Source organism: Ahaetulla prasina, chromosome 2 (genome assembly GCF_028640845.1).
Source record: "Ahaetulla prasina isolate Xishuangbanna chromosome 2, ASM2864084v1, whole genome shotgun sequence".
Classification (NCBI taxonomy): domain Eukaryota; kingdom Metazoa; phylum Chordata; class Lepidosauria; order Squamata; family Colubridae; genus Ahaetulla; species Ahaetulla prasina.
The window spans coordinates 14,624,752-14,652,251 of NC_080540.1; the positions used below are offsets into that span (position 1 = coordinate 14,624,752).

General features: G+C 39.1%; 1 protein-coding gene across 2 annotated transcripts; it reads left to right on the forward strand.

Moving 5' to 3' along the window:
• Nucleotides 1-27,241, forward strand: LST1 (leukocyte specific transcript 1). 2 transcript variants are annotated; one of them, XM_058172676.1, is made up of 5 exons: nt 1-275; nt 8,963-9,020; nt 15,339-15,446; nt 17,666-17,688; nt 20,316-27,241. In XM_058172676.1, exons 2-5 carry the CDS (start codon nt 8,987-8,989, stop codon nt 20,577-20,579), a joined length of 429 nt encoding a protein of 142 aa, XP_058028659.1. In that variant the 5' UTR covers nt 1-275; nt 8,963-8,986; the 3' UTR covers nt 20,580-27,241. The 2 variants fall into 2 exon arrangements, with proteins under 2 accessions (XP_058028659.1, XP_058028658.1); XM_058172675.1 differs by having other exon boundaries at nt 2-203.
• Nucleotides 27,242-27,500: the final 259 nt, after the last annotated feature.

The window sequence follows — 27,500 nt, forward strand, 5'->3', positions numbered from 1 at the left end:
CACTTCTAGTTTGTGTGGTAGGTCTGAATTTCCTGGTGGAAGCAGAAGTTTCAGCTAGCTTTCTTTTTTTTTGACATCTGTCAGAAGCAGAAATGCCTCAGATCTCACAGAAGGCGGATTGTTGAAGGTAGACGCTCGAGTGTCTGGAATGGTGAAAGAACCCAAAACTTACAGAGGACATTTGGTGGGATAAGGGGAAGAAGGTAAGAAGGATCTAAAGAAGTTCTAGAAGTTGACGGAGCTCAAGTGGGACAATCACCGGGAAGGGGCCAAAAGTAAGATCAAGAGGATGGCAAACTGTGAGAAGGATTTGGTGAATGAGGAGGTGTGGTTGTGTATGCCTTCGAGTCCGTAGTTGATTCTTGATGATTGCCTAGACAAGCCCCCGTAGTTTTCTCAGCAAGATTTCAGAAGTGGTTTGCCATTGCCTTCCTCCTAGGGCTGTGAGAACGGGACTGGCCCAAGGTCACCCAGCTGGTGCCTTCACCACTACAGGGCACCAGGGTAGAAAAAGAACTTTCTACCCTGGTGCCTTCACCGCTACACCAAAATGGTTCCTCGAAGGAGGAGGTTACATGGCTTATCATACAATTGTATTTACGGAGTGTATGTGAAACCAGGGATGTAGTACTTGCTGAACTCGCTCTTATGAGGAACGGAGCACTGTTTGCAATGTAGTTGCTTCTTTGACTTGTAGTAAATAGAGCTTGCGGAGTGGACCCTGCGTATTGCTATTCTGGGGATAGTGCTACTATAGCAGACCCCAAATGTCTGCTGTAGTAGCACCACTGTTGCTTAAACGCTTTACGCTTTTAAAACACCATTTATGTGTTTCACCTTCAAAAAAAAAAAAAGAACTGTGAGTTTTGTAAAGTGAAACTTCTTGGATTCTTCACTGGGGCAGGAGAGAGATTTCTCTAAACTGATTTGTCCTTGCATGGACATCTGGCGCAAATTTCAGCGAAGGGGAAAAAAATAGAATAGAATAGAATAGAATAGAATTTTTTATTGGCCAAGTGTGATTGGACACACAAGGAATTTGTCTAGGTGCATACGCTCTCAGTGTACATAAAAGAAAAGATACGGTCATCAAGAATGCTAAGGTACAACACTTAATGATAGTCATAGGGTACAAATAAGCAATCAGGAAACAATCAATAGCAATATAAATCATAAGGATACAAGCAATAAAGTTACAGTCATGCAGTCATAAGTGGAAGGAGATGGGTGATGGGAATGATGAGAAGATTAATAGTAGTGCAGATTTAGTAACTAGTTTGACAGTGTTGAGGGAATTATTTGTTTAGCAGAGTGATGGTGTTCAGGAAGAAACTGTTCTTATTTATTTATTTATTTTATTTATTTATTTTTGTCGCACAGTATATATAAGCATAAGCATGAAAGTAACTATATAATATATAAGCATATATATATATATAAGCATAAGCATGCAATAACTATATTAATTGGATATAATGAAAGAAAACAATAGGACAGGAACGGTAGGCACATTTGTGTTCTTATCCACGCACTCTTAGGAATGGGGTGAGGTCAATGGTAGATAGTTTTTGGTTGAAGCTTTTGGGATTTTGGGAAGAGACCACAGAGTCAGGTAGTGTATTCCAAGCATTAACAACTCTGTTACTGAAGTCATATTTTTTGCAATCAAGATTGCTTAAATCTATTGTGTGCTCGTATATTGTTGCAATTGAAGCTGAAGTACTCTTTGACAGGAAGAACATTGTAATAGATGATTCTATGAGTTAAACACAGGTCATGTCGAAGGCGGCGTAGTTCTAAATTTTCTAAACCCAGGATTTCAAGTCTGGTGGCATAAGGTATTTTGTTGTATTCGGAGGAGTGAAGAACTCTTCTTGTAAAATATTTCTGGACACGTCAGTTGTATTGATGTCAGAAATGTGGTATGGGTTCCAAAGAGTTGAGCTGTATTCAAGAATTGGTCTAGCATCAACAGGATATAATTAAAAAAGCTTTCTTAGAATATTATACAAATTTATATGCTAAAGATAAAATATTGAATATGGATATTGATAATTATTTGAAAGAATATAAGGTAAAAAATTTAACTCTAGAACAAAGGGAAGAAATGAATCGGCCTATAACTTCTGAAGAAATCATTTTGGCAATTAAACAATTAAAAATGGGGAAGACTCCTGGTTCGGATGGGCTTACAGTAAGTTATTATAGGAATTTACAGGATGAGATGTTAGGTCCACTTAAGGAATTATTTAATCAGATACAATTAGGAGGGGGAATTCCCCTCTCATGGAGAACCTCTTTTATCTCATTGATACCAAAAGAGGAACAGGATTGTTCCAAACCTGGGAATTATAGGCCAATTTCACTTTTAAATAATGATTATAAGACTTTTATGTATCCAGATATGCAAGCAAAATGTTGGAGAAGTAATTGTGATGATGCTACATATTTCCATATTTGGTGGACTTGTAAGAATATTAAGGCTTTTTGGATAAAAATTTGGTGGATTTTACAAAATTTTCTGAAAAAGAAGATAAAGTTCCTGCCGCAATTTTTTCTGCTGGGAATTATTACAGACTCTACAGTAATTGAGACTAAACTGATTTTAAATCTAATAACAGCAGCAAGATTACTGATAGGACAGTATTGGAAGAAAAAAAAAGTACCCATAAAAGAAGAATGGATATTGAAAGTTGCCAATTTGGCTGAGATGGCAAAAATCTCAGCCTTTTTGAAAGACAATACACAAGAAAGATATTTAAACGAATGGAAAAAATGGATTGACTATATTCAAAGCAGATATCAGACTAAGAGTTATCAGACTGCCTTTGAATGATTAGGATCAGTGGTGGGATTCAAATAATTTAACAACCGGTTCTCTGCCCTAATGATTTTTTCCAACAACCAGTTCACCAAACTGCTCAGAAAGTTAACAACCGGTTCTCCCGAAGTGGTGCGAACTGGCTGAATCCCACCACTCTGGAACAAACTTCCCCCAGGACTTCGCCAACTTCCTGATCTTCGAACCTTTCGCCATGAGCTTAAGACACATCTATTTATCTGTGCAGGACTGGACTAGAATTTTAAATTTTAAATCTGGTTTTAACGGGGTTTTATTATCTTATTGTAGTTTTAATATTCGGCCTTATTTAATAAGTTTTTTAAATTGGTGTTTTATTTTGTATTTATATGTATGTTTTATTAGGCTGTAAACCGCCCTGAGTCCTTTGGGAGATAGGGCGGTATAAAAATGTGATTAAATAAATAAATAATAATTAGGATGTATTATTTTTGATTGTTTTGGGGGAGATTAGGATTTGATGAGAATTGTAGGAATATAATTGAGTTAGGAGGGAAATTTTTTTAGCATATGTTTGTTTTATTTTTAACTATACCTTGTGTTTGTTCCGGGAAGTTGGGGGGGAGGGGGGAGGGGGGTGGGGGGGGTGGGGAAAAGGGGGGGAGAAACTTTGTAAAACTTTTTCAATAAAAAAAAAAAGAATTGGTCTAGCAAATGTTTTATATGCTCTGGTTAGTAGTGTAGTGCTTTTAAAGCCTTTTTTGCGATGTAGTTACAGTGGGCTTTGGCACTTAGATCATTTGATATGAAAACTCCAAGATCTTTAACAGGGTGGGGGTCATTAGTAAGGTAATGTCCATCAAGCTTGTACTTAGTGTTTAGGTTCTTTTTTCCAATATGTAAGTCTGAGCATTTACTGATTGAGATTTGGAGTTGCTAAGTTTTAGACCATTCAGACAAGAAGTCCAGGTCTTTTTGGAGGATAGCTGTATTTTTGGTGGTGTTAAATAGTTTGACATCGTCAGCAAAGAGAACACAATTACTTGTAATATAGTCACAGAGATCATTAATGTATAATATGAAGAGTGTTGGTCCAAGAATGCTGCCTTGGGGAACGTCACTTTTAACAGGAACAGGGTTTGATAAAGCTTTGCCAATTTTGACCACTTGCTGTCTGTTTGATAGAAAAGTTATTCTGGTGTGCAGTGCTCTGTAGCGTCGTTTTGAGGGTAGGAGTTGAAACGTGTAGTTTGAAATCACCCCTAGCTTTTTGTAGCTGGTGAAATACTAATAGTCATTTTTTTTTAAACAACCAGAATAATAGAAGAGAACTGGGAAAAAATCATGAATTAAAAAAATATAGATAGAAATATGCATATAGAAATAGAATGAATTGTGGCAAAAGAAAACAAAGATAGTATTTATCTATCTATCTATCTATCATCTATCTATCTATCTATCTATCTATCTATCTATCTATCTATCTATCTATCTATCTATCTATCTATCTATCTATCTATCTATCTATCATGTCCACACTGCTCATGTCACTTAAGTACTCTGAAGTGGTATAGGTCTCCTGCTTGAGCAGCAGATTGGATTAGAAGACTTCCAAGGTCCCTTCCCAACTTTGTTATTCTATTTTTTTATTTTTTTATTTTGTCAAACACAACAGTATATATAAGTATAAGCATGAAATAACCATACGAATTGGATGCAATCAAAGAGAATATTAGGACAGGAACGGTAGGCACGCTGGTGCTCTTATGCACGCCCCTTATAGACCTCTTAGGAATGGGGTGAAGTCAATAGAGGATAGTCTTTGGTTAAAGCTTTGGGGATTTTGGGAAGAGACCACAGAGTCAGGTAGTGCATTCCAGGCATTAACAACTCTGTTACTGAAGTCATATTTTCTACAATCAAGACTGGAGCGGTTCACATTAAGTTTAAATCTATTGTGTGCTCGTGTATTGTTGCGATTGAAGCTGAAGTAGTTTTTGACAGGAAGGACATTGTAGCAGATGCTTTTGAGTTATACTCAGGTCATGCCGAAGGTTCAATCCCAAAACAACAGGAGCACCACTTGAACACCATCGGCATTGGCAGTCTCCATTAGTCAATTGCAAAAGGCACCTTTCCTTGGAACAGCTTAAATCCTGTGATATACTTAAATACCCCGAGACAACATCTGCCTATCCCAGGTCCTTGGGGAGGACTCGATAGATGGATAAAAATGCCGGTTTATTTGAGAAAAGATATACCAGCCAAGTTAATAGAGGCAGATATTTATGGAAGATATATTGCTATTGAACTTACAATAGAAACAAAAAGGACTCTCTTGCTTGGTATATATGCACCCAACCAGCAACAAGAAAAATTTTATAGAATGTTATATGATAAGTTGACTCTATGGGATTATAAATCGTGTATTATATTGGGAGATTGGAATGGAGTAATAGATACACGAAAGGACAAGAGAACTTCTTCCAAGAAGATACCTGCACATGCAAAGCTGCCTAAATCCTTTTTTGATATGATAGAAGATTTTGAGTTAAGAGATGTATGGAGACTGCGGAATTTGGAGGAAAGAGACTATACTTTTTTCTCTGATAGGCATCAATCCTTCTCACGTATTGATTTTATTTTAATTTCTAATGATTTGCTTTTTAGGGTGAAGAAAACTAAGATATTTCCAAGATGTTTGTCTGATCATAGTCCTGTTTGGATGGAATTGCAATATGGAAAAGAGGGTAGAAGAACTTGGAGATTAAATGAAAATTTGTTTAGATATCAGGATAATGTAAATCAATGTAAAAAGCAGATGAAAGAATTTTTTGATTATAATTTGAATAATGAAACATCGATAGAAATGGTTTGGGACTGCAGTAAAGCTTTTATGAGAGGTGTATTAATATATCTTAATAATAGACAGAGAAATAAGCAACAAAGACAGCGTAGGTATTTAGAAGAGGAAATTTATAAGAAACAACAATTATTAATACATAACCCACATGATCAAAAACTTAAAGATGCAATAAAGTTACTACAGAATCAATTTAATATGATAATGGCTGATCAGGTGGCAACAAATATACAATATGCCAAACATAATACTTTTGTAACGCAAATAGACCTGGTAGGTGGTTAGCATACACTTTAAGGAAAAGACAAAACAACGTACTATAGAAAAAATAGAATACAAAGGTAAAGAGAGATATCAACAGGATAAAATTAAAAAAGCTTTTTTAGAATATTATACAAATTTATATCTTAAAGATAATATATTGAATAGGGATATTGATAAATATTTGAAGGAATATAAGGTTAAAAATTTAACTTTAGAACAAACGGATGAATTGAATCGGCCTATAACCTCGGAAGAAATTATTTTGGTAATTAAACAATTAAAATGGGAAAACTCCTGGTACGGATGGGCTTACAGTTAGTTATTATAGGAATTTACAGGATGAGATGTTAGGTCCACTTAAGGAATTATTTAATCAGATACAACTAGGAGGGGAATTCTCATGGAGAACCTCTTTTATTTCATTGATACCAAAGAGGAACAGGATTGTTCTAAACCTGGGAATTATAGGCCAATCTCACTTTTAAATAATGATTATAAGATCTTTGTTAAAATAATAGCTAATAGATTAATGTTGATTCTGCAGCGAAGAATTCATAATGATCAATCTGGATTTATAAAAGGGAGACAGATGAGGAATAATGTTAGGCAGATTGTTAATTTACTGGAGTACTTAGAAAAGAAAAATTTTATTCCAGCAGCATTTATTTTTCTCGATGCAGAGAAAGCTTTTGATCGATTGCATTGGGATTTTTTATTTAAATTAATAGAAAAGATGCAATTTGGAGATGGTTTTTTAAGAATAATTAGGGCAATTTATGGAGAGCAAACAGCACAGATTATAATCAATGGTAGTTTAACAGAACCTTTTAAGATTGCGAAAGGAACAAGACAGGGATGTCCTTTATCACCATTATTGTTTATTTTAACTCTAGAACCATTATTGGATAAAATACGAGAAGTCAAGGAGATAGAGGGAATTAGAGTTAGACAGTATGAATATAAGTTAAGAGCTTTTGCAGATGATTTGGTGATTACTTTAACAAACCCTATAAATTCTAGTAAATCTTTGTTGGAAATAATTGATCAATATGGGAATGTCTCAGGGTTTAAGGTAAATCAGAAAAGACAAAAGTGATAATAAAAATATGGCCAGACAACAGAAAGAAAAACTAGAGGAAGTAACAGGATTTGAAATTGTAAAGAAGGTTAAGTACTTAGGGTTTATATTACGTCATCAAATGTGAAATTGTATAAGAATAACTATGAGGTTTTATGGCAAAAGTTCAGAAGGAGTTGATTGTTTGGAAAAATTGCAATTATCTTTGCTGGGGAGAATTGCTGCTATTAAAATGAATGTTTTACCTAGATTTTTATTCCTCTTTCAGATGATACCAATAATTAAGAAAGATAAGAATCTTGAGGAATGGCAGAAGGAATTAACAAATTTATATGGGAAGGTAAAAAGCTAGGGTTAAAATGAAAATAATTCAAGATTCTCGGAAAGGGAGGTTTAAAATGCCTAATTTTAAATTATATTATGAAGCAGCTGCTCTCTGCAATAAGTGATTGGTTTAATTTAACAGAGGACAGAATTTTGAATATAGAAGGTTATGATTTGTTATATGGATGGCATGCATATTTAATTTATGACAAAAAGTGGATAAGGCCTTTAAAAATCATGTGCTAAGAAATGCCCTTCATGCGTGTTTGGAAAAATACTCTTATAAACTAAATTATAAGGTTCCTATATGGGCATGTCCTAGACATACAGTAGAAAATATAAACATAGAACAGAATCAGGAAATGATTACATATAAAGATCTTTTGTATACTGAAAGAGGTAATTTGCAGTTAAAATCTCTGCAAGTATTAAGAGAGGAAGGGAAAAATTATACTTGGTTTCAATATGAGCAATTACGTGCTAGATGGAAGGAGATCAGAAAATTGGTATAGAGCAGAACGAGGGAAATTTGGTAAAGCAAATTAGAAATCAGTCTCAGGAGCATATAAAGAGATTGTATAATGTGTTACTTGAAATAGATTCTGAAAGGGACTTGGTAAAGGACTGTATGATAAAGTGGGCACAAAATTTTCAGGAGCCAATATTATTGGAAACTTGGGAAAAATTTGGGTTAGAAATGTTAAATTCACGCAGGCACAGAATCTGAGGAAAATTTTTATAAAATGTTTTATAGATGGCATCTAGATCCTAAAAATTATCGTATGTATCCAGAAATGCAAGCAAAATGTTGGAGATGTAATTGTGATGACGCTACATATTTTCACATTTGGTGGACTTGTAAGGACATAAAGGCCTTTTGGATAAAAATTTGGTGGATTTTACAAAATGTTCTGAAAAAGAAGATAAAGTTCCTGCCGCAATTTTTCTTGTTGGGAATTATTACGGATTGTACAGTAATTGAGACTAAATTGATTTTAAATCTAATAACTGCAGCAAGATTACTAATAGGACAATATTGGAAGAAAAAAGAAGTACCAACAATACAAGAATGGATATTGAAAGTTGCCAATTTGGCTGAGATGGCGAAGATATCAGCCTTTTTGAAAGACAATACGCAAGAAAGATACTTAAAGGAATGGAAAAAATGGATTGACTATATTCAACGTAGATATCAGACTAAGAGTTATCAGACTGTTTTTGAATAAATATGATGTATTATGTTTGATTGCTTTGGGGGGAAGTTAGGAATTGATGATTGTAGGGGTATAATTAAGTTGGGACGAAATTTTTTTAGCATATGTTTGTTTTACTTTTAACTATACCTTGTGCTTGTTCCGGGAAGTCGGGGAGGGGTTGCGAAGGGAGGGGGGAGGAGGGGGGGAAAGGGGAAAAAAATTTTTTGTAAAACTTTTTGAATTAAAAAATAAAATAAAATGCCGAATCCTGTCTACATCTCAAACTGTGCAACTAGCCATAATAATAGTTATAAAGTAAGCAGGGTGATGTTGCGATCCCCAGGTTATCATTTGAACTCTGTGGTTCCTCCTCTGCCTCGGTCACGTCCATCAGTCTTCTTTTGACATTTGTTCTCTATTTTTTTTTTGTTTTTCAGAAGACTTCCCTTATAACGCTGGCAATGAGTTCTATTTTGGGTAACATCTGTTTGGATGGTAAGTGCTATTTAACTTGTATCTTTTGTGTTGTGAAATCTAACTTCTTCAGAAGCAGAATCCATCTTCTGGAACTGAAGATGATCTTTGAGGGCATTACAAATGGTGATTTCATTGCAAGTTGAAGCCACTGTTAAGCCAAATCCTCTTAACCACAATCCCTTGGCAAGTCATTTTGGCCATCAGAATTTTGGAGATACATCTTGAGTATGAAAACCCATGAATATAATAGTCAAAGGTGGTGGGATGCTGGTAACAGTATCTTGGGTTGCAAGGTAGCCTCTAGATCAGAAAAGCTGGCTGAGGAACTCTGGGAGCTTAAGTCCACAAGCCTTAAAGTTACTAAGGTTGGAGACCCCTGCTCTAGATTGCATAAAATAGCATGATTATGGTTGCTGCTTATAGTATAATTTGCCAAAATTGATCAACTTTCTCCTTACCATTATTAGGAAATGTTTCATGAAGCATGGGAATGATTAAGACTAGCAACTTAATAACAGAATAGCAGAATAAAAGAGTTGGAAGAAACCTTGGAGTCTTAAAGTTGCTAAGTTTGGAGACCCGTGGTATAGATTTAAGGATGTACAAAATGGCTAAAATGTGCGCCAGGATGTATGAATTGGTGCAATCTAGATTGTTGTGGGTGCACCTGGAAACAAGAATTAGTAGATTGATGACAGTTAGAGATTACAATTCAATGAGCAATGATGATGAAAGAAATAGAGACTTGTTTAGGGCAGATACTGTGCAACATTCCAAACAAATGCGATCTGTGGGACATAAATAGCTAGAGAAGGACGTAATGAGAGACCGGATAAAAATGAATGGACCAATATGATGAAAATGGTTATTTGTTTGGGGAGCATCTCCTGAGAAAAACGATCTATTGTTTTCAAGCAAAGGTGGGGAATGATGGCCCCTTTAAGACTTGCTGGACTTCAACTCCCAGAATTCCTGAATCAGCCATGTTGGATCAGGAATTCTGGGAGTTGAAGTCTACAGGTCATAAAAGGGCTATAGTTCCCCACCTCGGCTCTCAAATATGTGGCTTAAGCATAAATCTATGGTTTCTGTCTATTCTGTCTAAATCTATTTCTGTCCTAGAAAAGGACAGCAACTACATCTGAAAGTATGATGGCTGGGAGAATGCTGTAAAACTGTAAAGTTGTAGCCAGGAATCGGCTTCAAAAATTTAGCAAGGGGTTCTCTGCCCGGTTGCAGGGTGGGTGTGGCCATGGTGGGCGTGGCCTAGTTGGCCTCCTGCACCATGGCCAGCCCGGGTTACAGAGGCTTTCCTTAAGCCTCAGGGAGGGCAAAAATGGCCTCCCCAGGCTCTGGATGCCCTCTGGAGGCTCTGGCCTTCCCAAACTTCTAGTAGGCCCATTTTTTGCCATCTCTGAGCTTCCGTGTTTGCCTTGCACTTACCTGCATCCAAAATGGGCCACGTGGAGACTCCTGGGAGGGGTGGGCGGGGCCAGCCAGGAGTGGGATTTGGGGGTTCTCCAAACTGCACAGAATCTTAGTTAGAGGTTCTTCCGAATCCCTGTGAACCCCCAGCAGCCCACCCCTGGTTGTAGCAAGTGTGGCTGGCATAACTGGAGAAATGTTAAAATACGGAAGTGGTTTGCTTATGTATAGGCTGTGCAACTTGTTGAACGCGACTCAAAAGATTGTCCTTGTGTCTAAAACTGTTGGAATAGAATAGAATAGAATAGAATAGAATAGAATAGAATAGAATAGAATAGAATAGAATAGAATAGAATAGAATAGAATAGAATAGAATTTTTATTGGCCAAGTGTGATTGGACACACAAGGAATTTGTCTTGGTACATATGCTCTCAGTGTACATAAAAGATACCTTCATCAAGGTACAACACTTAGAACCTTTAATGATAGTCATAGGCTACAAATTTAACACTTAATGATACAACACTTAATGATAATCACAGGCTACAAATAAGCAATCAGGAAACAATATCAATATAAATCATAAGGATACAAGGAACAGTTAAAGTCATACAGTCATAAGTGAAGGAGATGTGTGATGGGAACGATAAGATTAATAGTAGTGCAGATTTAGTAACTAGTTTGACAGTGTTGAGGGAATTATTTGTTTAGCAGAGTGATGGCCTTCGGGAAGAAACTGTTCTTGTGTCTAGTTGTTCTGTTGTGCAGTGCTCTATAGCGTCATTTTGAGGGTAGGAGTTGAAACAGTTTATGTCCAGGATGTGAGGGATCTGTAAATAGTTTCACGGCCCTCTTCTTGATTTGTGCAGTATACAGGTCCTCAATGGAAGGCAGGTTGGTAGCAATTATTTTTTCTGCAGTTCTAATTATCCTCTGAAGTCTGTGTCTTTCTTGTTGGGTTGCAGAACCGAACCAGACAGTTATAGAGGTGCAAATGACAGACTCAATAATTCCTCTGTAGAACTGGATCAGCAGCTCCTTGGGCAGTTTGAGCTTTCTGAGTTGGCGCAGAAAGAACATTCTTTGTTGTCCTTTTTTGATGATGTTTTTGATGTTAGCTGTCCATTTTAGATCTTGCATATGATAGAACCTAGAAATTTGAAGGTTTCTACTCTTGATACTGTGTTGTCTAGTATTGTGAGAGGTGGAAGTATGGAAGGGTTTCTTCTAAAGTCTACCATCATTTTTAAGTCTTTGCCTGTAAGCAGGTACAAGATGAATCATGCAATGATCAGAGTGTCCTACAGCTGCTCGTGGTAAAGACCGATAAGCCTCTTTTAGTGTTGTGTAGCAATGGTCTAAAGCAGGGATGTCCAAACTTGGCCCCTTGAAGAGTGGTGGACTTCAACTCCCAGAATTCCCCAGCCAGCAACTTGCTCATATTTATAGCTCATACTGGCTGGGGAATTCTGGGAGTTGAAGTCCACCACTCTTCAGGGGGCCAAGTTTGGACACCTCTGTCTAAAGTATTCTTGCCTCTAGTGGGACAATTGACATGCTGAAAGTATTTTGGTAGCTCTTTCCTTAAGTTTTCCTTGTTTAGATCTCCCAAAATAATGGCCAGTGAATCGAAGTATTTGGCTTCAGCCTCCATAATTTGGTCAGCTAGAGTTTATAATGCCTTGTTTACACAGGCTTGTGGTGGGACATACCTTTGCAGAAGGATGCTTATACTACCGTATTCCCCTTCCTTGAGAAATGGAAGCAAGAATGGGTACAAGAAAAAAAAAAGGAATTATTTCCCAGCATGCCTTGCTTGGGAAACTGCTTGGCAGAATTCTGATTGAAAGAGTACCAGAGCTCACCATGAGCAAAATTTGAGAAGCGCTCCTCTGAAAAAGGAAGTTCACTGCACATTTCTTGAGAGAAAATGAGTGATAATACGAAGAGCCTTGATTTATGGAAAGTTTCACAAATGTAGAATTATGGAAATACAGAGCTGGAGTTTGCTTGCTGGGTGTGGTAAGGCTGGTACATGGTAAAAGGAAGTCATACGTGAGATAAATTTGGCAAAGAGTTCAACAGTGGGCACAGACTAAATCAAGAATGTCTTTGTGGTTGCTTGATATATTTATAGATAAATGTATCAGAGTTGCTTGGGAAAAAAAGAACTGATATCTGCTAGAGGTTATGCAAAGGAATTGGAACATTAAATTCTACACATTTGATTTAACTGGTATCTAGATTCTAATTTCAGATAGATGTGAAAGCAATAATATTAATATGAAAGCAATAATAATTCCATGATTAAATGAGTAGGTTAAAAGTTTAAATTAAATTAATGCAATGATTAAAACATTAAATGAAAGCAATTTGGATATATATATATTTGATTTGTGTGGTGTTCATGTTATTCTCCATGAAAGATAATATTAAACTGGGCAGTCTTCTCTGAAAGCCAGTGACTCAGGGTGCCACCAAGAATGAGCTAGAGGAAAGATTGCCAAAGGTTGACCACAACAAAAACAAAACCTCAGTTATGTGTAATCACAAATAGCAGAACATGTCTGTGTCTGGAACCAGGCAGACAAACTTTGTTGCCGTATGTATGTATTGATAGATAGATAGAAAGAGAGAGAGAGAGAGTAAGTGAGACAGTGTGAGGGAGAGAAAGAGAGAAAGAGAGAGAGAAAGAGAGAGAGAGAGAGAAAGGAAGGAAGGAAGGAAGGAAGGAAGGAAGGAAGGAAGGAAGGAAGGAAGGAAGGAAGAAAGAGAGAGGGGATGGGGGAGTGGAGATTGGCTACCCAACTCCAGTGTAAGCCTTCGACACCGCCCTGAGTCCTTCGGGAGAAGGGCGGTATAAAAATTTAATAAATAAATAAATAAATTACTGTTGGTTACAAGGAGATCAAAAGCCTTGTGTGAATGGCCTGTCTCTTGCTATACAAACCAAGGCAGAAGAGCTGTGCTTTTTCTCTCAATATTCATAAAACGTTTGAGCCTAACTCATTTAAAGGAGCATTTAATTATTGTTTGGCAGAAGAATTGCAGATAGATACAACCTATGCATTGCCAAATATTATTTTGTCTTTGAAATCAATGTGTAGCAGAACCCTACGTCGTATCTGAAAATATTCCCCTTCGGTCATATTAACATTTTATTATTCAATCGTGAGTTTTCGGAGATGCTCTGAAGGCCACATTTTGGGCACATCAAAAGCAGATTGTCCATCTCTGGTGTGAAACATAAAATGATGTGAATCTGCCTTATATTTAGAATAGCCGCCATCGTCCAAGTACAGGTAGTCCTCGACTTACAACCATAAATTGAAGCCCAAAATGTCTGTTGTTAAGCAAGACATCTGTGAGTTTTGCCCCATTTTAAAACCTTCCTTGCCACAGTTGTTAAGTGAATCCCTGCCGTTGTTAAATTAGTAACACGGTTGTTAAGTGAATCTGGCTTCCTCATTGATTCTACTTGTCAGAAGGTCTCAGAAGGGACCTGGAACATTGCAAACATCACAAATATGAGCCCGTTGTCAAGCGTCTGAATTTTGATCACATGATCATGGGGATGCTTTCAAAGGTTGTAAGCGTGAAAACCGGTCCTAACTCTGGTCTCAAAAGGGGATCGCACGACCCTGGGACACTGCAACTGTCATAAATACGAATCAGTTGCCAGGCGTTCGAATATTGGTCCTACGACCATGGGGATGCTGCAATGGTTATGAATGAGAAAAACAACCATAAGTTACTTTTTCCAACTGATGTTGTAACTTCGAGCGGTTACTAAATGAATGGTTGTAAGTCAAGGACTATCTGTAATGGGTTTCGGATTCCTTTGATGAAACAAACTTACCTAGCGGGGGCAGAAGGTTTACCTGCTTTCTTGCGTCATTCCCCTGAGGTTCAAACGGCCTAAACCTTCTGTTCTTCTACAAGACCTGAAAAATCTGGCTCTCGCCCCAAAGATTGGGCCAGATTCCGGGCTTTTGAATGCACAGATACAAGACCTTTGAATGAATAATTTGTTGGCTCTGGCCTGAGTCGCTTCTATGACTCCAAAATTTTCTTGTTGATTGTTTATGTCAGAAAGACACGGGATAGCAAAATATATTGTAACATTTAATTTAGTTTCACTTTTTAAATGATAAATTGCCCAGAGTTCTCTTCCAGTTTGGGCAGCCATATAAAATAACTGACTGACTGACTGACTGACTGACTGACTGACTGACTGACTGACTGACCGACTGACTGACCTACCAACTGATCGACCGACCGACCAATTGACTGACTGAATGACTGTCTGTCTGAATGATTGACTGAATGACTGACTGTCTCAATGACTGTCTGCCTGACCGACCGACCGACCAACTGACCGATGGAATGACTGACTGATCAACTGATGGAATGACTGACTGACCGATTGACTGAATGACTGATTGATGGAATGACTGACTGACTGACTGACTGACTGACCGACCTACCAACTGACCTACCAACTGACTGAGCGATTGACCAATTGACTGTCTGAATGACTGACCAAATGACTGACTGTCTGAATGATTGACTGAATGACTGACTGTCTGAATGACTGATTGACCAAATGACTGTCTGTCTGAATGATTGACTGAATGACTGACTGTCTCAATGACTGATTGATTGACTGACAGACCTACCAACTGACCTACCAACTGACCGACCGATTGACCAATTGACTGCCTGACTGACTGACTGAATGACTGTCTGTCTGAATGATTGACTGCCTGCCTGCCTGCCTGCCTGCCTGCCTGCCTGCCTGACTGACTGAATGACTGAATGAATGACTGAATTGGTTACAATAGACATTGTGATAGTGACAAAGGGGCCAGATTGCTCACTGAAGTCTTTCCTGATGAATCTTCTTGTAGAATGTCTTATTCCAGCCTGGGCAGTGCTTTTAACAGCTATTGTTGCCTTCTTGATGCTGCTGGCAATTGTGATCCTCTCCATATGTCTTTGCCGGGTCTATAAAAGAGGTGAGTATCTCTTTTATTGGGAGTGGGAGATGGACTCTTTAAATATGGCCCCACAAAAGATGGGTATAAAATCTTTTGAAACACAGAACACTTAATTTTTCACTGCTCAGTGGCTCCAATAAAACCTTTTCTGTTCTTTTCTGTTCTGAACTCCCTTTTTTAAACGTTTTGTTTTGTTAAAAAAAAAAAAGGAATCATTTTTTTCACTGAATCCTCAGTGAAAGAAACGGGAGCCCAAATTGGAAAAGTTTTCTTTCATGCGGATACTTTGGAATCAGAAAACTGATGTGCATCAGATAAAAAGATTTCTAGCACCATGGAGGTAAATCTGTGATTCTCACCTGAAAGATTTTTAATAAGAAAAAAAAAAGTTGAGAAAAATGATTGGACAACAGCAAAGGTGGAAGTTGTCAACATCTGAACTGCACTCAATGGCACTTGGTGAGCTAGATCAGGTGTGTCTAACCCCACAATCCATGGGCTGCATGCAGTCCTGGGTGGCTAGTGTTGGAAGAAATATCCATCTGGTTCGGTTCCAAGCAGGGAGAAAGACACTGGAAACATGGAGGTTGATTGGAAAGAGGGTTTTTAATGAAGCAGATTTATTTATTTATTTTGTCAGAACAATATATGTAGGTATCATACAAAAAGATTATATAATATATAAACACATATATGGGTAAATATAAGGAGGTATAAGCATATATGTATATAGGAAGAAGAAAAGAAAAACAATAGGACAGGAACGGTAGGCACGTTTGTGCACTTATGCACACCCCTTATGGTCCTCTGAGGAATGGGGTGAGGTCAACAGTAGACAGTTTTTGGTTGAAGATTTTAGGATTATGGGAAGAGACCACAGAGTCAGGTAAAGTATTCCAAGCACTGATGATTCTGTTACAGAAGTCATATTTTCTGCAATCTAGATTAAAGCGGTTGACATTAAGTTTAAATCTATTGGTCGCTCTAGTATTATTGCAATTGAAGCTGAAGTAGTCTTTGACAGGAAGGACATTACAGTAGATGATTCTGTGAGTTAAACTTAGGTCTTGTCGAAGGCGACGGAGATCTCCATGATCATGTGATCAAAATTCAGATGCTTGGCCACTGACTCATAGTTATGACAGTTGCAGTGACCCAGAATCATGTGATCTCCTTTTACGACCTTCTGATAAGCAAAGTCAATGAGGAAGTCAGATTCACTTTACAACCATGTTACTTAACAATCGCAGCGATTCACTGAATCAACGCTGGCAAGAAAGGTTGTCAAATAGGGCAAAACCCAGTTAACAACTATCTCACTTAAGCATCAGAAATGTTGGGTTCAGTTGTGGCCGTACGTTGAGGACTACCTGTATTGCTGAGAATTGGAAATAGATGTAATAAGTGATGGCAGGAAATTATATTGGGGAAGTTATATTTTTATTTTTAGATTTAAAATTGTATAAAAGAAGTCTGTTAATAACAGACTAATGCAGTCTGTTATTAACAGCAGCTGCTTGCAATTACTGCAGGTTCAAGCCCCACCAGGCCCAAGGTTGACTCAGCCTTCCATCCTTTATAAGGTAGGTAAAATGAGGACCCAGATTGTTGGGGGCAATAAGTTGACTTTGTATGTAATATACAAATGGATGAAGACTATTGCTTGACATAGTGTAAGCCACCCTGAGTCTTCGGAGAAGGGTGGGATATAAATGCAAATAAAAAAAAAAAAAGAAGTTGATATTCCTCTAGATCAGTGGTGAAATCCAATTTTTTTTTACTACCGGTTCTGTGGGCGTGGCTTGGGGGGCGTGGCAGGGAAGGATACTGCAAAATCTCCATTCCCACCCCACTCCAGGGGAAGGATATTGCAAAATCTCCATTCCCACCCCACTCTGGGGCCATCCAGAGGTGGTATTTGCCAGTTCTCCAAACTACTCAAAATTTCCACTACCAGTCCTCCAGAACCTGCTGGAGTTCACCTCTGCTCTAGATCTGAAGGCAACTAGATGGAGGTTATACTAGATGGAAGTCACTTCAATATCTATTTTTTTTTAAAAAATAGTAGATATGGCAGATTGCACTCTTATTTATCTAAACATTTTCACATTTACAAGTAAATATCTGTGTCATCTGATAAATTCTGATAACACAACAGCTTTGTTGTCCGCAGCTGAAAGACGTCAGAATTCGAATCAGAATAATATTGTTCTTCTACCACTTTTTTGTCTTTGCAGTGAAGAAGCTAAAACTGTCACGGGTACGTATAATGCAGTGGTGAAATGTAAAAATTGTTACTACTGGTTCTGTGGGCGTGGCTTGGTGGTGGTGGGTAATGTGACTGGGTGGCCGTGGGCAAATTGTTTTTTTTTTAAACTTTTAAAAGCATTTTTTCTACAACCTCTTCGGCTTTTTTTTTTTTACTTTTAAAAGCATTTTTCATCTGAAGAAAAAATGCTTTTAAAAGCAAAAAAAACAAACAAAAACAAACCAAAAAAGCCTCTGATGATCACACGGCTCAGCTGGGCATGGGCAGGGTGGGTGGGGGTGCTACCAGTTCTCTGAACCATTCACTGCCATTGCTACCGGATCGGGCAATCAGGTCCGAACTGGGAGCATTTCATCCCTGGTAAAAATTAATGAAAAATTTGAAGAATGCACCTTATCCCTGTCAGTTTAGGCTGATGACAATTGTTGGCAGTTGGGTGGCGTATAAATTTAATAAATGTTAATGAAGTTGGTGATGCTGAAAACAGAAGACCTTTGAGGAAACCTAAAGTTGGATTTTGCCCCAGCTCTGACATCGCCTAAGGGTTTCTGGTCTGCCTGTTCTGCGCTGTGTGCTGGTTGATGGATGCCGATGGCCAAAGTCCTAGATTACATTCAACTTTCAGTTGCGGAAACTCATTGGGTGACTTTAAGCGCTGGCCCTCAGCCAAGCAATCCCACAGGGTTTCTGCTGTAGCAGTAAAAAGAAGGGAGAGTTAAACCTCATGGCAACAGATCCTTTGATCCATGCAGTGGATTTAGAGCAATGATCAGAAAAACCTTTCCAAGCAGAAAGTTGGATGTTGCAGTGTATGGGGGGAAAATGTTTCTTTAATAAAATGAAATGCATGAAGCTTTGCAAGATAAAGCTTCCCAACTCTGTTCAAGATCTCACACAAATTCCCACTGAGAATGACAAAATTCTCATGTGCAAGAGAACATCCTACTCTTTGAGGACTTCCAAATACTAGGCAGGAATTATCTGTATGTTGAGTTTTCCCAAGCATTTAGTTGGGGTTGTGAAAGATAAGATAGAATAGAATAACAGAATTGGAAGGGATCTTGGAGGTCTTCCAGTCCAACCCCCTGCCTAGGCAGGCAACCCTACACCATTTCAGACAAATGGTTATCCAATCTCTTCTTAAAAATATCCAGTGCTGGAGCATCCATAACTTCTGGAGGCAAGTTATTCCACTGATTAATTGTTCTAACTGTCAGGAAATTTCTTCTTAGTTCTAAGTTGCTTCTCTCCTTGATTAGTTTCCACCCATTGCTTCTTGTCCTGCCCTCAGGTGCTTTGGAGAATAGTTTGATGCCCTCTTCTTTATGGCAGCCCCTGAGATATTGGAACACTGCTATCATGTCTCCCCTAGATGATGTTCCTCTTATTCATGTACCAAACATATTACAACTGCGGTGTCAGGGGACAATATCTTCCAGTACACCTGGAAGAAAGACCCTTCAGAAATGCAAGGCAGTCTACATAGCAGAGATAATTCTGTCCAACAGAAGAAAATGGATAAATAGAAGCTGTTTCTATTGTCCTCATATATAGCTTCTATTGTCATAGCAATAATACTCGCGCTAGCACTTAGACTTACTTAAATACCTCCCCATAGTGCTTCAATGCACTCTCTGGATAGCTTGTCAGCATATTGTCCCCAACAACCTGGGTCCTCATATTACTGACCTCAGAAGGATGGAAGGCTGAGTCAACCTTGAGCCAGTCAGCATAGAACTTGTTGCTGTGAGCAGAGTTAGCCTGCAATACTGCATTCTAACCACTGCGCCATCACAGGTCATGGCTACACCAGCAACCATTTCCGTTAGCCAAATGGTTGAGAAGACTCTATCTTGGTGCCATTTCAGTAAGAGGTGTATAAGATGAAAAAAGACCATGGGAAGGGGGACAAAGAAGGCCAGGATCTGAAAAGGGATGAAGGTAAGAAGAGTGGAGGTCTGTGCATCAACAGTTTGGGTTTAACCAGGAGAAAGGATTCAGCCAGCAGTGTAGCAGGGGAAATTTGGAAGTTGGAGTTGTCCTCCTTGTTCAAAGAGTTCAAACAGAGGTAAGAAGGGGAGTGTAATGGCAGAAGAATCGACCAAGGAGTGGGTGGCTCAGAAAAGTCAAATTGGCAACCACAATTAGCAGAGTAACAGAGTTGGAAGGGACCTTGGAGGTCTTCTAGTCCAATCCCTGCTCAAGCAGATGACTCTATACCATTTCTATACCAATGTTTGTCCCATCTCAAAAGCCTCCAGCGATGGAGCACCCACAGCTTCTGAAGGCAAGCTGTGCCTTCATCCCTTCTGTGATCAAAGCCATTTGATGTGTGTGCAGAGGCAGATAACAAAAACAAATAGAGCTTCGGTCGTGCAGCTTGGCTTGCCATTTTGACTTTTCCGACCATCCCTTTGGAAGCCCCTGCATGGAGCAGAGAGGAAACCGACAAACTCAGCTGCAATAATCTTCTAAAGCTGCTTTTTTTTCAAGAGGCAACTGGACTTTCTGGATTTCTTGAAAAAAAGCACCTTTGGAACAACCATGACCTGGATGACTGAGAATCTCCACAGACAATAATCTTCTACCTGTCGCTCCATCCTTTCCCAATTCCCCAGAGTGCGTCAGAAAACACCTATGAAGCCGATGTGCATTACGCCGAATTACAGAACCTCCCGGCTTCCGGCAGGGGCCAATGTGATGGCGGAACCAACCCAGATGCTCAGAACAGTGACTATGCTACGGTGGCCGTGATGAAAGACGATGCCAGGGAGGAAGATTTTAGCAGTCACCAGCAAAGAGAGGACAGTGGGATAGAGGATGGGGTGAGGGAGGAGCAGGTATCCGTAGAACCAGAGTCAGCTTCATGTGACTTGGAATAAGGGAGTCAACCAAGGGACAGAAGCTTTGGGTGTTCCAAATGGATGGTAAGTCTCTTGTGTGCAAACATCTTCCTTCTTGAGAAGCCCAATTCTACAGCTCTACAGGTAGCCCTCGACTCACAACCAGTGGTGGGATTCAGCCAGTTCGCACCTATTCAGGAAAACCGGTTGTTAACTTTCTAAGCAGTTCAGAGAACCGGTTGTTGGAAGAAATCTTATTTTGTTTTTTCCCCACTTTACAGAGCTAATCCTGTAAGGAAGGCAGGAAGGAAACATTCTGTTGGTGTTTCTAGCCTCATCTTTATTGCCCTGCTTACAGAAACTGCCTCTCTGGTTAACCCTTGTTACATTGTAACAGCTAAGGCGAAGCGCCCATCAACATGAGTAACGTTGAGTTGGCCACGCCCACACAGTCACATGACCACCGAGCCACGCCCACCCAGCTGGTCATTAGGGCAGGGAACTGGTTGTTAAATTATTTGAACCCCAGCGCTGCTCACCACTGTTCGTTTAGTCACCGTTCGAAGTTACAACAGCACTGAAAAAAGTGACACATCAGCTTTCCCCCCCCACACTTATGACTGTTGCAGCATCTCCATGTTCAAAATTCAAATGCTTGGCAACTTACCAGCAGGCCAGGAATGCTTTGCGAGTTTTTTTTTTTAAATTTACATTTATATCCCGCCCTTCTCCGAAGACTCAGGGCGGCTTACAATGTATAAGGCAATAGTCTCATTCTATTTGTATATTTACAAAGTCAACTTATTGCCCCCCCAACAATCTGGGTCCTCATTTTACCTACCTTATAAAGGATGGAAGGCTGAGTCAACCTTGGGCCGGGCTCGAACCTGCAGTAATTGCAGGCTGCTGTGTTCTAATAACCAGCCTGAGCTATTACGGCCCATCGTAACGTTGACATCGTTTACTAACATTTACTCATATATATGTTTATATACTATATAATCTTTTTGTATGATGTTGTGACTAAATAAATAAAATAAGTATTTATGACAGTGGCAGGGTCATATGATCACCTTTTGTGAACTGACAAGCGAAGGGAATGGGGAAGATTCGCTGAACAACCGTGTTACTGATTTAACAACGGCAGGCATTCACTTAACAAGGGTGGTGAGACAAGTGGTAAAGTGGGGCCTAGCCTGCTTAACAACCCTCTCGCTTAGCGACAGAAATTTTGACCTCTGTTGCGGTCGTAAGTCGAGGACTACCTGTATTATTTATGCACTTTCTTTTAGTATATATAGAATAGAATAGAATAGAATATTTTTATTTATAGACCGCCCTTCTCCCGAAGGACTCAGGGCGGTGTACAGCCAAGAATAAAATACAGAAAGAAAACAACAATACAAAACTAAAAACAACCCTTAAAAAACCTATTTGTTATGGCTACTTATAGATAAAATATTACCCTCTAAAATTTACAAAAAATTTAAAACCCATAAAATCAATTTGATAATTTAAAATTTGAGTGAGTCCAGCAAGACGAAATAATAAATATTCCTACGTCTTCTGGAGGTTCCCTCTCTTCTGGTCTCCAGCCACGATTGACAAACTGGACCAGTTTGGATGTTTGCAGGGAAAACAAGAGAGGAGGAATAGAGATTCCCCCACACACACAATACGTAGAATCATAGAGTCATAGTATCATGATGCTAGAGAGGACCGACCATTTGCCCAAGACAAGAAACCAAATGCCATCTCAGACAAATGATTGTCCAATCTTTGTTTTAAAGATTTTGTGTGATGGAGCCGCCATGAAGACAGGCTGTTCTACTGGTTAATGTCTCTCAGGGTCAGGAAATTCCTTCTTATTTCAAGTTTGGATTTTCCTCTATAAAGCTTCCACGCATTGTTTTTGTCCTATTCTGGGGAGCAATGGAGAAGAAATCCTCCCCGCCCACTTTCTCTGTGTCAGCCCTCAAATACAATATTGGAAATACCCCTCCTTATCTTTTTCTTTAGCTTAAACATACCCAGTTCGGTGGTGGGATTCAGCCAGTTCGCACCACTTCAGGAGAACCGGTTGTTAATTTTCTGAGCAGTTTAGCAAACTGGTTGTTGGAAGAAATCATTAGGGCAGAGAACCGGTTGTTAAATTACTTGAATCCCACCACTGACCCAGTTCCTTTAGTTATTCTTATGATTTAGTCCAGGGGTGGGGAGATATGGCCTTTTTATCATGTATGGACATCAACTCCCAGAATTCCTGAGCCAGCCTAACCACTTTTGTGTACTCTTCGAAACATTTTGTGCAGATATGGTAGAAAAGGAGTAGAAAAGCACTTTATGGAAAGATACTGCTGGAATTCATTCTATACTAGTGCTGTAATTAGTCATGGCTTTTTCTAGCAGACCACTGATTAAGGAAGGGACAATCTCCGGGATTCAGAACTACCCAATAATAATACCCAACACACTTTCGTCATTCCTTGGACCACAGCTGGCTGTATTTATTTTTTATTTCATAATGTGGCCTGAATTGAATTTGGAATTGAAGTGATAAAAGAATCTGAGAAGATACTGCAACCATCTAAAATCAAAAGATCAAAGCTCATCTAGTTTAGATTTCTTTTCATGGTTTCTGGTTTCCTGGTTCCTACAATGACCAACCTAATGATTTAGAACAGGAGTCTCCAACCTTGGCAACTTTAAGACTTGTGGACTTCAACTTCCAGAATTCCTCAGCCAGCTAAACTAAGCTGGGTGAGGAATTCTGGGAGTTGAAGTCCACAAGTCTTAAAGTGACCAGGGTTGGAGACCCCTGTTTTAGAAGGCCTCACAAACAAGACATGGAAGCAATATTGAGAAATATACAGTAAGCCTCTAATCTTAAAATATTAATGCATTGTAGCTCATAGGTATTGATAGCATTATCTTTCTAAATTTGTCCAAGCGCCTTTCTAAACCATTGAAATTGAAAACCGCTGTTCCAGCAGTTTCTGACCTTTGATATCAAAATGTTGGTTTGGTAAGGAAGCTGTGTTCACAAGAAACATCACTGATGCGATGCCTGTGGAATTTTTGAGCAAAGATTTAAAAATAAACTTGACTGCTTATGGGAACTGTGGATCTTAATTTATGGAAGCAGGGGGTAAGGATTTTCACTCAAGTAGCAGAGTAGTTTGGGACCAGTTTTACTTCCAATTTCCTCCTAGACATTTATAAAATTAAAGGGATGTCTTCTATCATCTACCAAATATTAAGTTTATTAAAGTACCAATAAAATGTGCTTAGAATACTATTTCTAGGTAAAAATGTTTTAAAACTGTCCACCCCCAGTAGATACCTCTGAAAACAGTAGAAAAGAGGTAACCCGGAATCTTGCTAAAGCTCCAAAGTGCCTATTTCTTGAAGGCTGTAAACCTAATCTTGCGTAGCTTCTTCTCCAAAAACACTACACTACTAACCAGACCATATAAAACATTTGCTAGACCAATTCTTGAATACAGCTCGACTGTCTGGAACCCATACCACATTTCTGACATCAATACAATTGAACATGTCCAGAAATATTTTACAAGAAGAGTTCTCCACTCCTCTGAATACAACAAAATACCTTATGCCACCAGACTTGAAATCCTGGGTTTAGAAAATTTAGAACTACGCCGCCTTTTGACATGACCTGAGTTTAACTCATAGAATCATCTATTACAATGTCCTTCCTGTCAAAGACTACTTCAGCTTCAATTCCAATAATACACGAGCACACAATAGATTTAAGCTTAATGTTAACCACTCCAAACTTGATTGCAGAAAATATGACTTCAGTAACAGAGTTGTTAATGCCTGGAATGCACTACCTGACTCTGTGGTCTCTTCCCAAAATCCCCAAAGCTTTAACCAAAAACTATCTACCATTGACCTCACCCCATTCCTAAGAGATTTGTAAGGAGCATGCATAAGAGCACAAGCGTGCCTACCATTCCTGTCCTATTGTTTTCTTTCGTTATATCCAATTAATATAGTTATTACATACTCATACTTATATATATGCTTATATATTGTATAGTTATTTCATGCTTATGCTTATATATATATACTGTATGACAAAATAAATAAATAAAATAAATAAAATAAAGGTTTTCCTAAGAAGGTATATATGTATTCAGTGGTGGGATCCTGCCGGTTTAACAACCGGTTTGGTGATTGCGCGTACGTGCGTAGTTTTACGAAAACTTACCTTCCGCGTTACTGCTGATGAGTAACACAGCTGAGGCGCGGCAATCTGATCGTCGGAGCGAACCGATTGGCCCGAACCGGTCTTAACCGATAGAATCCCACCCCTGTATGTATTTATAAAAGTTGGGATGACAGTTAAACCGAGCTGATGGGAACCACTATAACGTACATCCAAGTTTATGCTGGAAGAGTTTGTACTGCAATTAAGCAGGCAAGCTGTCCGTGTTGTTGTTAGTTGTGAAGTCGTGTCCGACCCATTGCGACCCCATGGAAAACGTTCCTCCAGGCCTTCCTGTCCTCAAGCTGTCCTTAATGGTATAAAATTATTCTTAGAAAAAGTAAAATTTTAGTTTTGAGGAAAAGAAAGAAGTGCAAAACTCATTATTGGCGCATCTCTGTAGCGCGAGTTAAAAAAAAAAAGATTACAACACTATTCAAAGAAACTTACCAGCAACAACAAAGGAAGTGACATCTCTCTCACTGGTTTCAGAAAATTAGTCTCCCATTTCTTCCTCAAACAGAGAAGACAATGAAAAAATAGGAAATGGTCACAGTTCCTCTCTGTTTTTCTGTAAAGTTTTAAAATGCAGAAGAAGAAGAAAATTGGATACTTCCCCCTCATCGTTTCCTTCCTACCTACCTCCTCTCTTACACAAACAGGCATGGTTGCACACAGATGTGTTCTGAAGATAAAGTCAGATATTCTTCATGAGCTGCTCCATACAAGCCTGCAGTAATAGGAGGTTGAAAAAGTTTTCCCAAAGGCACTTTTTCAAGAAGCAGCTGAGTTTTCCTTTGTTTTTCCTTGAAGAGGTTTCGCTTCTCATCCAAGAAGTTTCTTCAGTTGAATTGAAATGAACTGAACGAATTGAAGAAGCTTCTTCAATGAGAAGCGAAACCTCTTCAAGGAAAAAAACAAAGAAAATCCATTTTCCTCTTGAACCTTTGGGACAACTATGATTGACTGATGGCTGAGCATCTCCATAGTCATTTAGCTGAAAATGTTTCTTTGGATTAATGCAGTGTCCACATATTAGCTATGGACACCTGGAAGACACAGTTAAGTGCACATACAATTATTTGAGCTGACCTTTTCTTTGAGTCTAGGACAGTGGTTCCCAACGTAGGGCCGCACCCCACAGTGGGGCAATTTAATTTTTAATGGGGGCAATTTGGAACCTTGTTTAAACCAAGTTAACAGCCTTTTAGTCTTCCTCTGCATGAATAGGAGGTCTCTTTTTGAATAGTAAGAATTATATGTCACCAGGGAGGGGGGGCGGCATCAGATTTTAGAGATGCTTAGGTCGGGCATGGCCAAAACAAGGTTGGGAACCACTGGTCTAGGGATTGTGATCGCACATTGCGCTAAATTATGTTTTTTAAAAATCCTACCTTTGTTTAATTTTTGTTTATAAAATTTATAGGGCGCTTATCTTACCTCAAAATAACCTCAGGCAGCTTACAATCATAATAACAAAGATCAGTTGTTTTCTGTCTCCGTCCTCACTTTGGAGTAATGAGCTGGCCTACAGCCAGTGAGTTCACGGCTCCTATCAGTCCTGGCCGAGAAAACGCAGCTGCCTGCCAAAAAGTTCAAACAGATTAAGACTTCAGCTCACTTCGACACGGTTCAGCTAATTTGCTTCCCATGGAACTGAGAGCAATCCCAAAGCTCCTTATATATCCTGTGGGGTGGGGCTCCTGCCCCATCCTTCCCTTTGATGACGCTGCCTCTCTAATCTTCTGAAGCGCGGGTCGATCCAGGCTTGATTAGTATGATTATCAGCTGCGTCTGAAGGCGTAGCCTGAGGAAGGGAGGAATCAGGGGATGTCAGCCTCATTACGTCCTCCGACTGGCCTGGTTCTGGCTCCTGGAGCCAGGCCAAAGGAATTGGTGCTTCTGAGGAAAGCCTTACCAGCCCTTCCCCCTCACTCTCGGAGTCACTTTCGGGCATGGGGCCAGGTTCGGGGGCTGGAGCCACAATAAGTTAGTGAAATCTGCGTATTAAAATTAAACCATGTTTCACAAACTTAGGAGGCACACAATGGGCTAAGCCAAGATCCAGGGGAGCCATACTGCTTTGTGTGTATTGATCATCTCAAGAAGACTGCAGAGCAAACCTGATGCTACCTACCAGTAGGTAGTTTGAACGGCAACAGACATGGAGTCCAGGTGTGATGGAGCTTGAAAATATCAATTGAGCATCAAATTGCATAATTGTCTGGAGGAATTTTATTTATTTATTTGTTTGTTTTTTGTTTGTTTGTTTTGTATGTATGTATCAGTGGTGCGTTTCCAATTTTTTTACTACCGGTTCTGTGGGTGTGGCTTGGTGGGCATGGCATAGCTTGGTAGGCGTGGCTTGGTGGGCATGGCAGGGGAAGGATACTGTAAAATCTCCATTCCCTCCCCAATCCAGATGAAGGTTACTGCAAAATCCCAATTTCCTCCCGATCAGCTGGGACTTGAGAGGCAGAGAATAGATGGGGGTGGGGCCAGTCAGAATTTTTACTACCAGTTCTCCAAACTACTCAAAATTTCCACTACCAGTTCTCCAGAACTGGTCAGAACCTGCTGAAACCCACCTTTGGTATGTATGTATGTATGTATGTATGTATGTATGTATGTATGTAGGGAATTGGGCAGCAGATGTCCAAATGAAGTCAGAGGTGCTGACAGCAACTTATAGTTTTATATAAATAAATATATTTTACATCAATATA

Coding starts and splice junctions, on each gene's coding strand:
- LST1 (XM_058172676.1), top strand. CDS start 8,987: ATGAGTTCTATTTTGGGTAACATCTGTTTGGATG. Junction 9,021..15,338: donor GGGTAACATCTGTTTGGATG/GTAAGTGCTATT, acceptor ATCTTCTTGTAG/AATGTCTTATTCCAGCCTGG. Junction 15,447..17,665: donor TTGCCGGGTCTATAAAAGAG/GTGAGTATCTCT, acceptor TTGTCTTTGCAG/TGAAGAAGCTAAAACTGTCA.